Source organism: Naegleria lovaniensis (genome assembly GCF_003324165.1).
Source record: "Naegleria lovaniensis strain ATCC 30569 chromosome Unknown tig023, whole genome shotgun sequence".
NCBI classification, from domain to species: domain Eukaryota; phylum Heterolobosea; class Eutetramitea; order Acrasida; family Naegleriidae; genus Naegleria; species Naegleria lovaniensis.
In genome coordinates, this window is record NW_025407845.1 from 202548 (window position 1) to 219386 (window position 16839).

General features: G+C 36.3%; 9 protein-coding genes across 9 annotated transcripts; 3 read left to right on the forward strand and 6 right to left on the reverse strand.

The window, feature by feature from the left end:
- Positions 1-141: 141 nt before the first annotated feature.
- Positions 142-3011, reverse strand: C9374_005126 (uncharacterized protein; the record flags this gene model as incomplete). The annotated part of the gene is made up of 3 exons (XM_044694842.1): positions 142-2090; positions 2150-2349; positions 2419-3011. 3 exons carry the CDS (start codon positions 3009-3011, stop codon positions 142-144), a joined length of 2742 nt encoding a protein of 913 aa, XP_044548225.1.
- A 123-nt stretch (positions 3012-3134) lies between these two features.
- C9374_005127 (uncharacterized protein) lies at positions 3135-4585 on the reverse strand (the record flags this gene model as incomplete). Its single annotated transcript, XM_044694843.1, has 2 exons — positions 3135-3898; positions 4258-4585. 2 exons carry the CDS (start codon positions 4583-4585, stop codon positions 3135-3137), a joined length of 1092 nt encoding a protein of 363 aa, XP_044548226.1.
- Positions 4586-5154: 569 nt separating this feature from the next.
- Positions 5155-6609, forward strand: C9374_005128 (uncharacterized protein; the record flags this gene model as incomplete). Its single annotated transcript, XM_044694844.1, has 4 exons — positions 5155-5413; positions 5533-5560; positions 5624-5850; positions 5963-6609. 4 exons carry the CDS (start codon positions 5155-5157, stop codon positions 6607-6609), a joined length of 1161 nt encoding a protein of 386 aa, XP_044548227.1.
- Positions 6610-6701: 92 nt separating this feature from the next.
- Positions 6702-7943, reverse strand: C9374_005129 (uncharacterized protein; the record flags this gene model as incomplete). The annotated part of the gene is made up of 1 exon (XM_044694845.1): positions 6702-7943. One exon carries the CDS (start codon positions 7941-7943, stop codon positions 6702-6704), a length of 1242 nt encoding a protein of 413 aa, XP_044548228.1.
- Positions 7944-8051: 108 nt separating this feature from the next.
- C9374_005130 (uncharacterized protein) lies at positions 8052-8546 on the reverse strand (the record flags this gene model as incomplete). The annotated part of the gene is made up of 1 exon (XM_044694847.1): positions 8052-8546. The coding sequence occupies one exon, from the start codon at positions 8544-8546 to the stop codon at positions 8052-8054; it is 495 nt and encodes a 164-aa protein (XP_044548229.1).
- A 488-nt stretch (positions 8547-9034) lies between these two features.
- On the forward strand, positions 9035-12013 carry C9374_005131 (uncharacterized protein; the record flags this gene model as incomplete). The annotated part of the gene is made up of 3 exons (XM_044694848.1): positions 9035-9253; positions 9364-10360; positions 10407-12013. The coding sequence occupies 3 exons, from the start codon at positions 9035-9037 to the stop codon at positions 12011-12013; spliced, it is 2823 nt and encodes a 940-aa protein (XP_044548230.1).
- Positions 12014-12219: 206 nt separating this feature from the next.
- On the forward strand, positions 12220-13775 carry C9374_005132 (uncharacterized protein; the record flags this gene model as incomplete). The annotated part of the gene is made up of 2 exons (XM_044694849.1): positions 12220-13568; positions 13637-13775. 2 exons carry the CDS (start codon positions 12220-12222, stop codon positions 13773-13775), a joined length of 1488 nt encoding a protein of 495 aa, XP_044548231.1.
- A 31-nt stretch (positions 13776-13806) lies between these two features.
- Positions 13807-15309, reverse strand: C9374_005133 (uncharacterized protein; the record flags this gene model as incomplete). The annotated part of the gene is made up of 1 exon (XM_044694850.1): positions 13807-15309. One exon carries the CDS (start codon positions 15307-15309, stop codon positions 13807-13809), a length of 1503 nt encoding a protein of 500 aa, XP_044548232.1.
- A 361-nt stretch (positions 15310-15670) lies between these two features.
- Positions 15671-16780, reverse strand: C9374_005134 (uncharacterized protein; the record flags this gene model as incomplete). The annotated part of the gene is made up of 1 exon (XM_044694851.1): positions 15671-16780. One exon carries the CDS (start codon positions 16778-16780, stop codon positions 15671-15673), a length of 1110 nt encoding a protein of 369 aa, XP_044548233.1.
- Positions 16781-16839: the final 59 nt, after the last annotated feature.

The window sequence follows — 16839 nt, forward strand, 5'->3', positions numbered from 1 at the left end:
TTGTGTGATGGTGGGAAAGAACAACAAATTTGAGCTTTTTTTCGAAAGAAATTTCTGTTTCCCAAACGGAGTGCTGTGAATCTTGAAAAGATTCTTCACGCACAATAAGGATATCCATGAGGATGATGTCTCTCAGGACCATCATTGTCCCTCTTCTGAGAGTTGGTGTTGAATCACTTGCTCAATGAATGGAATTGCTTTAGATTTGGATTCCTTGTCTTTTTGTTTCATTTCCTCTAGGCACTTAGAAAGAACATTTAGAACTGCCTTGTCATTCTTTTGATTCATTTCGAGCCACCATTTGCTATATTCTCGTAATGAAATGTTCATGTGTTCATGAGGAGGAACTATCCACTCAGAATTCTCCACTTTGGTGAAAAGTAAATGGATCATCAGAACAATGTATGACAAATTATTGGTTGCCAAATGCTTTTCTACAGATTGATAATCGCTTTGGAAGAGAGTTTTAAGGAATGCTCTGAAAAGTAAATGCCCATTCGTTTGATAGTTTGTATCGTCAGCAAAAAAGTCTCCAATCATCAATTGTAACTGTTTGGCATCATTCAACACGGACAAGAAATGACCTTCTCGTTCTTCCAATGGATAGGCGACTGATAAAGTAATCACTTTTAAGGTAAGCTCCACAGTTATATACAAGTATAGTTGTTCAATTAAAGGCAGGAAAATATTTTGCTGTGGTTGTTGCGTGTCATAAATGGATAAGTAAACTCTCTTAGCACATTTGACACAGAAAAAGAACTGCTTTACAAACAGTGAATTGGAGTTATACTCTCCACCCATTTCAAGATGGCTCATTTCCAATTGCTGTTGTTTTTGATATTGCTCTCCTTCAGATAAATGCATATTCAGTAATACAGTCAATAGTTGTTTTTTGATAATGTCGAACACTGGTTGCAAAATTTGCTTTCCAATTTCATCTAATTTCTTTAGCGATGGCTCCAAATACAGGTCTAACTGTGCAAATCCATTAACATTAGAAAAAGTCTTGATAACCTTTCTTGTGGAAGATAAAAGCAAATAAATGGATGTGAAGAGATTTGCATTAAACATCTGTGCGGGTGATGGTGTCTTGGCGATGGTGTTGAGAGAAGTTCCCTCCAGAACAGAAAGAAGATCAATATCTTTTGCGGATGTATCGGTTATCATCATCTCTTCAGATTTGTTTGAAAATAATCGCAGAGCCTTTCCAACGTTCTTGCCAACATCTATAAAAAGTTTTACATCTGTTTTAACATTACTCAATTCTTGTTGAATTACCGAGGTCAAGTTTCTAATGTCAGAAGAGGATAGTCCCTTAAAAGTGCCAGAATCAGTTTTTGGCTTTGGGAGGACAACTTTAGAAAAAACTTGCTTGGTTCTATCTAAAAGTCTATTTAAACATTGACTTAAATAGTGAGTTTCCAGAGAATCCAACACTGATGTCATCCATATCTGAGGTCGTAATTCTTGTTGTGTGAGTATTGGTAAATAGTTTGAGATCGAGTTCGAAAACTCCTTCATCATTGATTTGAATTGAGGATACTCATTGAGTAAAATATCCTTAATTATTTGATTGTTGCTGTTGAGCGTTCTTTTAATTGTCTCCTCAAATGCTTCTGCTATTGACTTCCAAAAACTTTCCAAGAAATTATCATTTCCACATTCTCTGAGTATTGATGAAAATTCTATTTGGGTCAAGGTATCTCTTTTCTTCTTTACAACCATATCCAAGTGGTGTACTTGTGCAAAATTGGTCTCTAAATCAAACAACATGGATTTAAGCTGAACTAAATATTGGGTTTTAAATCCCTCGTTTGTTTTTGTGATCTTTTGGTTCAGGGTTGATTTTATGCCTGAAACTGCTGTATGTAATTGGTGTTCTACTATCTCAGACACTGTCTCTGATAAAATTCCAAAATTAAAGAAAACCTGCAACCCAGTTGCAACAAATGATTGTTGCTTGTTTTTCATTCCTTCCTTGATGGATTTCATGGCTTCATTTTTCACTTCTATTGAGACTTCTTTCACATAGGGTACTTCCTTCTCTACAAGTGTAATCTTCTCCAATTCTTTAGATTTGATGATTTGTTCTTATTTTACATGGTGTTGTTTTAATTTGTTCTGTTGTCATGCTTTATATTGTACTCACCTAAATCATAAATATACTGAGAGACATTGAACAAATTTGTCTGTTCAGAGCTGTAACCGTTGTAACTCTTTCTCAGCTTGGACACCAGAGACAAGAAAGTGTACACTTTCCGAAGAAGTTCAATGGTTTCAAATATATTATATAATTGCTTATATCGTGTGTTTAAATTAGTGTAGCTGGAGCCCAAGCTTGATTGGAGCCTATAATGCAATTAACAGTATCGTAAAATTATTGAAAAGACTGATCCCGATAATTGATAAAACACCTACTTGGATACAGAATGTTGCAACGTTTCCACATTTTTCTTCACTTGAATCAAGTCATCTTCAAGCTTTTGTACTTCAAAAATGCTCTTGTAAAATCCCTTTCCGGATATTGTATTTTGATACTGATAAACGAGAGACATGTCTGTTTCCTCAGTGTTCTTTAATTCATCTCCAAATGTTTTTGACAAGAAATTCTTAAATTCTAATTCGTCATCTTCGAGTTGAGAGCTTTGTTTTTCAAAAATGTTGAAAATTTGATTATCAATCACAGATATACCTTCTTGAAGTTTTGAAATCTCGGAATCAAGCAAACCATGTGATTTTACGCTTGTTTGATCATCCTCTTCTTTCAATTTGTTTTTCAAATAATTGGAAACATCAAATGACAAAGCCTCCGATGATCCTTGATTCTCCACAAACAATTTTAAGTATGGATCCTCTTTGAAATACTTTTGAATTTGATTCATCTCCTCTGAAGAAGGTATATTTTTCACCTGTGATGATGATTGTTGTTTTAACAAGTGCGTCTTTGATGCTTGACCGTTGATAGACGATCCCGATGATGGATGACCGCTTCCGTGTGATGATGGTATCATTTTTTTAATTTGACCTTTGTGCTGCCCCAACAAATCTTCCACTTGATATTTGTACTACGGAATGATTATATATTTTTTATTGGGGTTCAAACACTTCTTGCGGAACTCATATCTTGAAAAGCTTTAATGTTTTCTATTCTTAAAGAACTTGACATGCTTATCCATAGAGTTCACCACTGGTTCGTTCAACATTTGATCTGCCTCTTGTTCCTTAATAGCTCCATGTTCTTTCATTTTCATAATTCTCTTTTTATCCCATTCCATTTCCTCTCTCCATTGTTCTTCATGATTATAAATAATATCCTTATCACCTCCATAACTCTTATCTAATTGAGAAACATCAATAAAAGGTTCCATAAAAGCTCTCAGCTCTGCATGTTTAGTTCCTTTACAAAATTGTATTTTCTGTTTAGTCACAGGAGGAATGAATGGAGAAATAATTTTGTAAAACCAATGAAAAACTTTGGGAGCATGAACCATCAAGCAAAGACCCAATCGTTCAGGGAAATGAGAACCTAAAATTTCTACTGCTTGTTTACATACACTCAAGGGAGGTGCTGATTTTGTTGTGTAATCTCTGAAATCACAAATCCATGTGATTTGTTGACATTCTTGTCCATTCGTAGATGATACTCGATAGGTGGCAGCTATGAGAGTATATACAAGGAGATATAAACCAACGACTGGATCCTTAGTAAGATCACGACCAGCATGGAGATAGATAATTGGTCGATTGGCCTTATCAAAACCACGAATATAAATTTTAGCAGCACTTGCTTCGAACCACAATTGTTTGGCTGTCAATTGATAAGGTTTATAGGAAGATTCAATCCATGTGAGAGAAGATTTGAGTAATTTGAAGGAATTATTGAGGTCCCAATCTCTTGCTGTTTGGTTTGATTCAATTGTGAATTCATGTAAAATCGTTGCAAGGTTAAAATGTTGTGTGTAATCAACAACAATTCAGGGGCGGCAATTACGGGGTGACCATTTTCATGTCCATGCACGAAAAAGGAAAAAAGGAATCACGTTAGAAGAAGCATCCAATTTGTGAAAGGTGCATTGCGTCGATTCATCAAGGAAGCAGCATTTACGCCACAGCAGAGATATGTGTGTGTTCACACCACCACCATCATCATTCCGAGTTGTCGCAATGAATGTTCATTGTAGAGAACATTATGATTATTCGAGTGACGTCACGTGAAAGTATCAATCACATTACCCATTACACATTACACAAACCTACCTTTCAAATATCGAATCAATGTTTTTGGTTCATCATGAAAACAATAATAAATTTGTAAATTGGTCATTTTTGAACGTTCTCCATTCACCATTTCTTTGAATTTCTCTAAAATTCCTTGCTGAGCATCTGTCAAGTGATACGAATGAGCTTGTAATTGATTGAGAGCACTCACGGAGAGTGAAGTTGCAAATTCTTCTCTCACTGCTTCTTCGACATCAATGTTTTCATCTTCGGCATGAGCTTGTAACTCTAATTCAAGAGCAGCTGTGGAAGCGGAAGTATTCATGGTACTTGTCGAGGATTGTTGTTCACTTTCAATGGAAGACATGATGTTGGTTGGTTGATTGATTGGTTGGATGAGAATTGACGTGTGCGTTGTTGTTATTGATGTTATTATACTAGCACGTGTACCAAAGAGAAGTGTGTGTGGATTGTTTTTCTTGTTTCGGTTTTTTAAAAAGTGTTACGAAGTCCTCTCACTCGGGTTTGAACGCACTCGAATGGTCGCAATAATAGTGTCTCTAATTCGTGCGTCGCCAATTCCTCCAAATTGATTCTTATTGAGTCACGCTGAAGAGTTTGAGTATGAGAAGATGTGAGTGATGACTGGCCGCCGCATCACCTATGAACGAAGGAATTGACTTGTATGTGATTGTTTCCATAACGGATGATCACATAATCAGATATTGAAACTCTTCTTCTTCTTGCTTCTAATTCCACTACCAACAGAAAATTTCAAAGTTTCCAACTCTGAGCTGGTGATTCATGAACTTTCATGAGCTTGTTCTTGCTGTTACATGATTTAAAGCAAGGTTGACACCTGCAACAATGATTCGTTACAATTTGTTGATATCAACATTTGTAAAATTAAGCGAACTTTTAAAATACGCGAAAAAAATGAAATCCAATCGTGCGTTAACCGTTGTTGCGGTTATTGTGGTCTGCTTGCTGTCTTTGACCACAAGCCTTGTGTTATCTGCAAGAACCAAATCGCTCAGTAGAAATACATCCAAAGTTTGTTTGCGTTACACTTCTTCGGATACCATTGCTTCGTTGGGAGGAACTTTTTTAGGATTTACAATTCGACCATTGCCAAAGATTTGTCCGGGACCTACTGGAACATGTGATCTTTATATTACTCCAGTGAGTTGTTTGGGTAGGTTGTCGAGTGTGAGTTGTTGTTGTGAGGTCATGATTATATTTTAAATTTTGATGATGACATTTGCCATTCTTGCATTAAATAATAATATTAACTGAACCACACGAACAATATAGGTTGGAATGGTCCTTTGGGTGGCTATGGGTATGTAGTAATATACTGACTTTGAAACATGCATCATGTGATCCTATCAAAACACATTCACAGACCATTGGCAAGTTTAGGTCCATTGAGCCATGAAATTCCATCTCCAAACAATTCATGGGAAATTCTTCGTAAATTTGTGCAACAGTTATTGGGATCTGACAATTCAGATGCTATTCGTTTCTTTATGATTAATAATGTTCAAAATCCACTTTCTGCTGCAGGTCCTCTTGGAGATTCTTATTTCACAGTCATGCCAACGATTAATGATTTTACCAAACACATGCAAGGTATGTGAAATTTCATACAACAATATATGAATTTTGAAAATATATACCGACATGTATTGTGTTGAACTGCAAATGTGAAAATAACCTCCCATGAAACTTGGAATTTCTAAAGGTTTGGGAGTGTGGAGTATTCTTGGTCCAATTGGTCCATTGGGTGCTTTGGGTCCATTAGGTCCATTAGGTCCAATGGGAATTCACAACTATCAGAGAAATTCTGATGGAGATTATATTGATGCTAATGGAAAAATTCAAACCACTTTAAATGTTAAATGGGATGAAAAAACAAGTATTCAATGGCCATTATTTGAAGATTATACACGAGATAGAGCCATTCAACTTGGTAAACAAGGAAAATTAGATTCTAGCTTTATGGTTTCTGCTGTTGGATCATTGACTCCTGATGTCTATACCATTACTGTTACTGAACCTCAATATGTGACTGTTTTGACAGCTCCATCCATCTATGCCAAGAACTTTTTAATGACTGTGAAAGAAAAGAAGTCAAAGCAAATCATTGCTAAAACTGGTAGTTCTGTATATTTTACACCTTGGCTTCAATTCTTTGTAGAACCATCGAGTTTGGCAAATGGTCCATTGCAATTTGAAATTAGTGTTGCTGTTGATCCATTGGATTGTGGATTGGCATCTGTTTTTGAATGTTTTATGGAATATTATTTGTATGTGGTTGGAAGTACCAAACAAATGTTGAGAAAACCATCCATTGCATATAGTGGACCATACATCAACAAGTCATGTTAAACAATAAACCGTGTTTTCACATGAACACGATTGATGGACAAGACTTCCCAAATTTTTTGTTGTCAACGAACGATGAAATTGAGTGTTGGAAGTTATTCCAACACCAGTACCAATTTATTTCCTAAATCACATACCAGTAACTCCCCACTGAGCTCGTTCAATACCATTCCATGTATCCATTCAAAAGGCCCCAAAAGAACATCTCCATGTTCACTCAACATTTTAAAGTTGTCGCTTGACTTTTCACAATTCCCTTGCAGATTGAAAATTCGAATTTGCGTGTTACCAAATATAACGCATTTCATTAATGGATCATACACAATACATGTTGAGTGAAAATAATAACGAGTTGGAAAGGCATCAAAGCTCATGATCTTTTTCCATTCAACGTCATGTTCTTCAAAACTTTTTGAACCATTTTTCGATTGGGTCATCACCATTTCAAATCTTTCAATCTTCTTGTCACTAAGGACCAACATTGATAAGGGTGAATCGCTTTGAATTTCGTTCAAGTAATTACTCTGTGTAAAAGTCACTGATAATGGAAATTTAACAGAAATACTTTGAATGATTTGTCCAGAAGTTGAGTTCAAAATGTGAATATTGTCTCTATTGGTATCACATACATAGATATAATTGTAAGTAGCAGCAACATTAGAATTCTTTAAAACATCCTTCTTTAAGAGTGCAATCCCTCCAAGATTTGAAGTGCTTGATGCTTTCCATAAGAAGGACTGTTTTGTATTCGTGCTTTTCGTTCTTTTCTTTCTTGACTCAACCTGTTCATAATTCCTTGCACTTGATAATAATGTGGTTAAATCATATTTATAAACACCTTTTTGACCATTCTTGATACTTGACACAATTAAATGACAAAATGTAGAACAGTTCTTGTCATCATTCACTTCTTCCTCAATACACATAACACTTGGTTGTTTCATTTGTAACATGAGAGAATTAATACATGTCAAGTGCATTTTTGAATGTAAATGAAAGATCTGAATACAATCGTTGAAAGTGTCGCTGATCAATATTAATCCGAGAGAATATGAAATTTTTACATCTTGAGGAGATTTCAAATTTATAAAACCTTCTTGATCATCTTGTTCTTCTTCTTCATCGGAATAATTTCCAAAGATATGAGTGACTTTAAAAAACATCGAAAAGGGTTTTGTTTTTCCTCGAACATGCATCATTTTGGATTTCAACAATGAATTCACTTCAGTGAGTGGTTGTGCATAAATTATAAAATTAGAGTCGAGATCAATGATGACTTGATTTGTGTGAGAAGAATGGCACAAGCATTCAGCATTCTCGGATGATGAGAAAATCATGGTGTTATTTTTTTAACCAAGATCTCTAGTCCAAAAACTTACAACAGCAACACATGAATTTCAAACAATGGAGAAGTTCGACTGTCTTTTACATTGGTTCACAGCACATTAAGAATCCACACGGATGGTAAACAGATCGTTGGATGCATCATAAGTCAACATCAAATCTCCAATGCAATGTCCCCAAATTCCGTACACTCCAGTTGTTCTGCATCTGTTCACCAGATGACATCCTGGATGAGCTACATTCATGGGTTGAGGTTGCACCGAAGTGGACTTTTCTTCTTCATCATAAATTTCTTTGTAACCTTCACAAATCAATGCAACCAGCTGTTTTTGAGTGAAACCTTGCTCTGGACATTTGAATTCCTTGATAGCTGGTGTTGAAAGAGGATAATCATAGTTCACTCGGATGGTTTGCTTGTCTGGGATGAGAGGGGTGGAATCGTCCAAGCGCTTGGAGTCATATTCGTAATGCGCAACTGAAACATAAACTCCTTCCACTGAAAATGTGGTGTCGTCTGTAGGAGGAAGTGTTGGAACGAGGTTGAGAATATTTTTGCAGGTGTTGTAAGCTGTAGGAGAGATTGTGCTATGAGGCATGATATCTTATTAATTTTTTTCGATTACAGAAAGAACTGGAACGATGTTTGTTTACAATAAACATTTTTTGTGTGTATGGAACGAACTAATAAAAGAAAGTGGATGCAAAAAGGAACTACATTCTCCATCAAACCTTCATTACAAGTTGCAATTTGACATGCATCATGGAATTGAATAAAATCTTCTTCTCCTTCACAGTCCATTTCTGCCAATTTGCTTCAAACAGAAGGTGCGGTCGCATTCCGACGAAAGAAAAAGCAACAGCAAAAAAAAATCACATCATCTCATCACTGGTTGGATTCTTTATCAAGAGTTGAGAAGCCTTCTGCATTGCTGAAGAAATACAACCATTGTTGCTGTGAGAATTTGTAGAATTTTGTTCGGAACATATCATCTTGCTGAGCTTTATAGTCTTATTGACATCATCAGCAATACATTATCTAATCAATATTCGAGTTCTTGTACACTTTTAATTTATTTGCCATAATATGTACTCTCACGAGCAATTACCGAACAAGTCGGTCTCATATTATTTATCATTACCTTCGTATTGGTTGGATAGGTTTTTTAGAGCAATTTTTTATTGGGTCGGATACATCACTGCTAGTGCTCCAATTTTGTTCATTGTGGCTGCCGTACTTTTTACAGGAGGTATTGGTGTCGGTATTATGAAAATTCAATTGATTACCGATCCTCAAAGCTTGTGGGTGAGTACCGATTTTTTGAGATTTTTCTCATTGACACAAATTTGGAAATGATATTGGTACTCCGATCGATTCGGTGATGCCTCTTCCATTTTATTGAATGATTTTAAAAGGTTCCGCCTGATAGCGACACTGTTAAGCAAAAGAATTATTTTGATGATCAATTTACTCCGTTCTTTAGAATTGAACAATTGATTTTTTTACCAAAAAACAAATCTGTGACAAATGCAATTAACAAGGAAATGTTTGAAGATGTTTATCAAATTCAAAAAGAAATATTAGATATTCAAATTTGGGACACTTCGAACCATTCATTACCACCCATTACATTGGATGATTTATGCTACAAGCCAATACCCTCCAAAGGTTGCATGATTCAGAGTCCAATGCAGTTTTTCCAAATGAAACAACAAAATTTAGAAAGATCTATGGACATTACTAAAACAATTTTCACATGTGTCCAAAGGCTAAGCTTGCAATCTTTCTGTATGTCTGACATTGGTATTCCAGTTTATGATAAACAAGTGTTTGGAAAGGCATCATACAACACCACCACGCAAACAGCAAGTGCAGATGCTCTTATTGTGACATACCTATTGAATAACGACAATGTAACGGCAGCGAAAGCTCTGCTTTGGGAGAAAGAATTTCTTAATATTGCTGCCAAACCTCGTAGCCACGTTCTTGTTTATAGATCTGCAGAGAGATCTGTTCAGGATGAAATTTCTGACGAGACTGGAGATATTTACACTGTGCTTATCAGTTATGCTGCCATGTTTGTGTATGTGGCAATTTCTTTAGGACAGATTCACCCTGTGAAATCAAGAATTGTGATGGGATTATGTGGAGTTGTCATTGTGATCATGTCTGTTGTGATTTCTGCAGGTATTTGTGGCTTGTGTGGTGTGCCTGCTACGTTGATTATCATGGAAGTGATGCCTTTCCTCATTCTAGCCATCGGTGTTGACAACATGTTCATTATGGCTAATCATTTGGATCAAGTTGCCAAGCTCAAAAAGAACCAAAATCTTACTATTGCTCAAATAATGGGAGAAACACTCGGAACTGTTGGCTCTTCAATGACATTGGCTTCAATTTCTGAATTTTTAGGTAAGGACTATGAAATGATCAAATTTTGTTGCTCACAATACTTTAGCTTTCATGTTGGGTAGTTTGACAAAGATGCCTGCTGTGCAAGCATTTTGTATTTATTCAGGAGTAGCTATCATCACTAACTTTGTGCTACAAGTTACTTGCTTCTCTGCATTACTTTCGTTAGATTTGAGAAGAAAATTAGGCCACCGACTAGAACTTGAACCAACAGTTGTGGTCACATCCCCATTCTTGAGAAAGGATTGGGTCAGTATTGCTGGTTTCATTAGACTTTTGATGAAGAAGGTCATTGCTCCAATTGTAACGTTTATTCCATTGAGCTTGTTGATCATTGTTGTTTTCTTAGGTCTTGCAGGTGCTTCCATCTATGCATCATTTTTCTTAAGCCAAGGGTTGGATCAAATAACAGCCCTACCAACAGGATCCTATTTGGGAGAGTATTATTTAATGCAAAGAACGTACTTGGATTTAGGTCCTCCTATCTACTATGTTACAGGAAATATTAATTACACTGATCCTAAAGTGCAAGATCAAATGTCAAAGATGGTCAACATTGTTGCAGAAACTGAGTACCTGGATCGAGGAAGTATTTTATTTTATTATGCCGACTTTAAGCAATGGGTATTAACAATTGAGTGTTCAAATAAGAATGTATCAGCAACGTCGTATGTACCACCTGAACATTACATTGAATGGCTGCAAGAGTTTCTAGGTCAACAAGCATGTTGCTCGTTCCGTGGGCAAACGACTCCACTTTGTGGGTTCCAATACAAGAATGACGTAAAGTTTTCTGCTGATGGAAAATCTATTGAAGCAGCTAGGTTAATGACTCAAACCAAAACCCTAGTGACTCAGGATGATTTTATTAACAGTATGAAATCGGCCTATTACACTTCCAACTATCTGGCAGATCCAAAGAAATATTTACCTCCTAATCAATGGGATAGCAACATTCCACTAAGCACTTTCCCATACAGCGTCTATTACATTTACTTTGCTCAGTATTTATATTTGCCTGAAGTTTCCGCAACGAACATTATGATTGCTAGTGGTGCAGTGTTTTTGACTACCTTAATCTTATTGGGCTCTCCTGTTGCCTCTATTTATGTATTAGTTTGCATTTTCATGATTTTATCAAACTTGTTGGGAATTATGTCCATTTGGAATATCTATGTCAATGCTCTCTCTGTTGTCAACTTGGTCATGTCTATTGGTATTAGTGTTGAATTTTGTGTACATATTACACGTGCATTTATGAGAGCTAAAGGTACTCACAAAGAGAGAGTCAAGAAATCAATGATAGGAATGGGTTCTTCCGTATTATCTGGTATTACATTTACCAAATTTATTGGAGTTGTTGTTCTTGCATTCTCACATTCTGAGATTTTCCGAATTTACTATTTCAAAATGTATTTGAGCATTGTCGTGTCTGGAGCGTTGCACGGAATGCTCTTCTTACCAGCCTTATTGACAATAGCAGGCCCTAGACAAGATCCTGTTTCTGCACTTAAGGGTGAAGATGATGATGAAGAAGAGGAAGATGCAGCTGAAATTGATATAGCAGGTGGAAGAAGTGGGTTTGTAAATCCACAACATTTAGATGCAGATGATGAGGAACAACAAACATCTCCAATTAACTACTCTAAGTAACCAGTTTGGGCTCTTGTGGTTTAGACATGCTAAATCCAAATTTTTATCATCTTTTCATAAATTATTTTGTAATTTGATTCAAGAATTAATTTCTCACTATGTGTGTTTAATGAGAGAGAGTGTAGTGAAAACTTGGAGTCTCTTGCGTCGTGTTTCAGATCAAAGAGTCATTCAATAATTTTTATAATCGCTACAACAAAGAAAAAATGTCGTCACCACTTGTTCCTCATCATGAAAGTTTTGATGAGGAGAACAAGCCTTCCAATGATATTTTACAACCAATGACAGAAGAAAATTCTCACATTCTAACCAACAAAACCGAAGCTAATCATCATTCTTCTCACGATAATCATCAACATCCTGTAAATATTCACCTCATCAAAACTTGTGCTGCTTCCGATGGTACTGAGGTGGAAAGCGAAACCTTGAATAATAATTTGAATATTCAACAGTATGATACTAGTGTCGACACTAGTATGGAGGGTGAGATGGCCTCATCATCCTCTCATTTCAATACTACCACCAGTGCATCAATCGAAATTCATCACGCTAATAATGAAAAAATTAATTTATTTGAAACTGAATTGAATTTTCATTCGGAAGCAGAAAATGGTACAAATTCTATAGCAGTGTCAACAAATCAAGTAGCTGCAGAGCCCAAAAACAATATAGAATCCGATAAGAAAGAAGAAGAGGAGGAAGAAGAGGAAGAAGAAGAGATTTCAACAAAACCAATACCACTCAATTCAAAAATTTCTCACACAAAGAGTGAAGGTCATTTAGATGCTTTTCTGTTGGCACGGAGATCACCAAATCGTAGTACTGTTACTGAACCTCAAACACCTACACTTCTCAAACAACGTATTATGCAAAAATATAAGCAACATATTCAACAACAATCCAGTTTTACCACCGATACAGATACAGATGACGATTTAGTTTTAACGAGCATGTCACAAAACAAATATTTTCGATTATTTTCTCTAATGATTGCAAAATTCTTTAGAATTCAATCTCGTGTGATAGCTCCTAGTGGAGGTTTACCACAGAATATAGAAACCATACGGAAGCAAGAAAAAGCTAACAGAATAATTCTCAGAGACATGTTAACCATGTTTATTAGCGGATTTTCAGTGTTTGGAATTTTTGCCATTGTCTGGTATAACATTTATTTCAATACTGATTTTTTAAAGACCATTTTGGAAGGCAGAGATTCATTAGTAGAAAGGTTTTATTTTTGTATCAAGTGTATATTCGTCAGTGCATTGATTTTCCCTTTAATATTTGTGGCCATTGTGCGAAATCGATTGTTTGAAGAAGCCAGTAATCCACTATTGACGAATCTTATCAACAAAGAGCATCAGCTGAAACTTGTCATTCTGCAACGAATATTCCAAAATTCCATTGAACAGTTTTTAATGCATTCGATGAGCTGTGCAATGTTGAGTTATTATTTACCCAGAGAAGACCTCAGAATTTTAGTGTTTGCCACTGTCACTTTCCTATTTTGCAGATTACTCTTTTGGATTGGATATTCCATACATCATTCATTGCGGTAAGTATTTTGATGGTATGAACACTTTTGCCATGTCTAACTTTTTCACATCATTTTACTTTTCAAAGTGCTCTCGGTATTGTCACAGGAGCTTTTTTCAACATATTGTTGCTCGTACTGTCTTGCTACTACATATCAACGCAAGACATTCTGCCATTTATTATTAATGACATGCTCTTGCCTATTTTTGTTATATTTTCAGCATAGACATGTGAAATCAAATCACTGACTTTAATAATTAAATTTTGTATGAATGGAATAGTGAAGACAAATCTCTAGCATAATCATTTCTATTTTGGAAGTAATAACAATTGTTGGAGTGTTGAGCACAAACATCTAGAACGTCAATGTCACAATTACAAAGCATTGGAAGTTGAATATTCATATTCTTAATAGTTTCCAAAAACTGCTTGTTAAGCTGTTTGAGATATCGTTTTTCCTCTCTGTATTCTTTCTTCTTTTGTTCTTTAGTAGTGGTCGTTCTTGGATTGGAAAGAACTACGGAATTAGCCGGACCTGTTTCAGGAATGGAAGAAATTTCATTATCTTCCTCAGAGTGTGAACTTGCATTGAGAGGAATATAATTTGGCTTATTCAGTAACGAGGATTGAGGTTGTTGAGTTGGCTCATCTAGGTACACAGTGAAAGAAGGAGCTTGAATGACAATCATATTTTCATCTTTGCTAATGGCTCGTTCATATTTTCCATACATTTCTTGAGATTTTGATGTGGCCAAGTTTGCCAAATTATATCTTGCAAAGTTTACAAAATCATTCACAGTTTTTTCATGAGACACCTCATCCACACTGCATTCATCCACTTCTTCAGAGGAGGTGGTTGTGTCACTCTCATGTGGAGATGGACATGATGAACTACTTGATCTATTATGAAGCATATCATCATCATGAGCGACATCTTCCTCAGTATCATCCATGGTTTTAGAAGGATCAGGTCTTGGAGTGTTCATTCCTCTTGGTGTATTGTTTCCTCTCGGTGTGTTCATACCTCTCGGTGTATTACTTCTAGGAGTACACGATCTTGGAGTGGTTGTTTTTGAGGATGATGACAAGGATGTTAAGGAGTGACTCTCTTCCGAAACTTGAGGCGAGTATTTCATATTTACATCATTCACTTGCTTTCCATACTCGCCCATCTTTTTTCGAAGTTCCTTTTTTCGAATCTTTTCTTTCTGTAATTTTTCAACTTCGATTTGTTTGGCCAGAATGGTTTCATTCTTTCTCTCCTGAATTCTTTGTTTGACCTTAATATTGAACTCTTTTAATTTCTCTTCCTTTCTGAGTCGTCGTTCCATCATGCTGTCCTGATAAAATTGGGCAGCATCATTCGCATTGGTAAATACATATTTACTTCCTTCTTCCCCAAGAACTTCGGTCGAGCATTTTTCAGCTCTTGCCACTCGAATGTTGTTATTGTGATGGAGGCAAACATGAAACTCTGCGTTGAATATAAATCTCTTTTTAGGATCGAGATCAATTTTTCCATTCGCAAGTTTGTGCTCTCTCACCAAATAATTATTTATATTATCTTGATTATCTGCCACATGTTTTAAAATTCGCTTCTTGGTGCAGCTCGAGAAGGATTCTCTTGTATTTGAAATAATTGGTTCGTTACGGAATTGTCTGACTCTTGTTGATGGAATTCCTGGCAGGCTTGAATGGCCCGATGAGGAAGATGCCGATGAGTTGGTAAACGAGGGAGCCGAAGAACCTGAATGGTTCATTTTCTTTTTATTACGTATTGAAATGATTTGAGGTTTTTGAACATGTCTAGGCGGGAAAACAATTAAAGGCGGGTAAGGGAAAAATTCTCTTCGAGAATTGGAATTAGTAACTCTCCAAAAAAGGTTTCCTAGCAAAAAAATGTTTGCAAAACCATCTCCTTCGCATCATGTCTATTCCCACCAACATCATAGCTACGGAGTTGGTCACCATCCACTGCATTTTGTTATATATGCCATGATTGCAATTTTGGTCATCATTATATTGTATTTTATTGGAAAATCGTTTGTTCTGTAACCCAATAACATTTTTATTTATTGATGCAGTTCCAACACGTGATCGATCATGAAATACACCGATGAGTTACTTTGTTCTTTCTACATTCGAGCCAATACAGTGCGTAACTCCTTCTTTCCCATTCTTTGCCCATTCTGAAACATCAAGCTTGATACTGCTCTTTTTTTTAGTTTTGTTTTTAGAAGATTTTGGAGGGGAAGAACGCACGGAATCCTGGCCTTTGCCTGACGTTGTTGCTTTGTTTGGACTAGTAAAAGTCGTAGGGTTCTTAGAATCATAGCTTGGATCTTGAGAAGTATCGTTCGCACAATCTGTCTCTATCAAGTCACAAGTTTGAACTGAATCATTCACAGTGTTCCATTCATTTTGATTGGTATTTTTCATGGGAGCTTCTTCATTGTGCAGCTTGTCATCGTGACGCTCAATGGTAATTTCATTTGTTTCTTCATCGATCGATGAATTCAAGGTTTGTTCTGAGGTGATATCCTCTTGTTTTACAGGTGGAGAGGAAGAGTTAAAATCGTCATTGGATTTTGATACTTCTTCGGTTGCTTGCAGAGTAGCATCGTTATTCGTTTCAGCACAAACCATGTGCATGGATGGTTCACTATCTTCCTCGATGTTTTGAACTTTTTCATCCATTGGTTCTGTTGAGTTTGCATCCAATGACGTTTGTAAACCATAGGATTCTAACTGTGGTTGTTCTTGCTTTGGATTATTATCCAATTCATTTACAGTGGAAACACTTTCTGGCACTACATTCTTGACTGAAGTCAACTCTCCTGTTAAATCATCTGTCATTTCATTGGACGGACTCGATGGTATTCTATTCGAATCTGGCAAATCTTGAGCAGTATTTGATGAACTTTCCACAAGCTGTTCCTCTGACAAGGTAATTTTTTCGTCGAGTGGAGATACTGTATCCAAACCAATCGTTTCTGAATGCTCCTCACTCGCTTTGGTTGGTTCAGCTGCGCTTTTTTCAATCACCGATGGGTCCACTTGGTCTGTTTCATTCACCTTGTTGAGTGGAGATGCGTCTACTTGGCTCGGTGTTGGTTGCTCATCATCATGTTCAATAGTAGCAGAATCTTTTGATTCAGTATTTTCTGTCACAGTAGGCAAGACATGGTCATCACCATGTTCAGACGCTTCTACGGATTGAAGATGTTGCATGACATCATCCTTCGTGGTTGTTGGTACAACTTCTTCGTTGCCTTCATGTTGTTCACAGA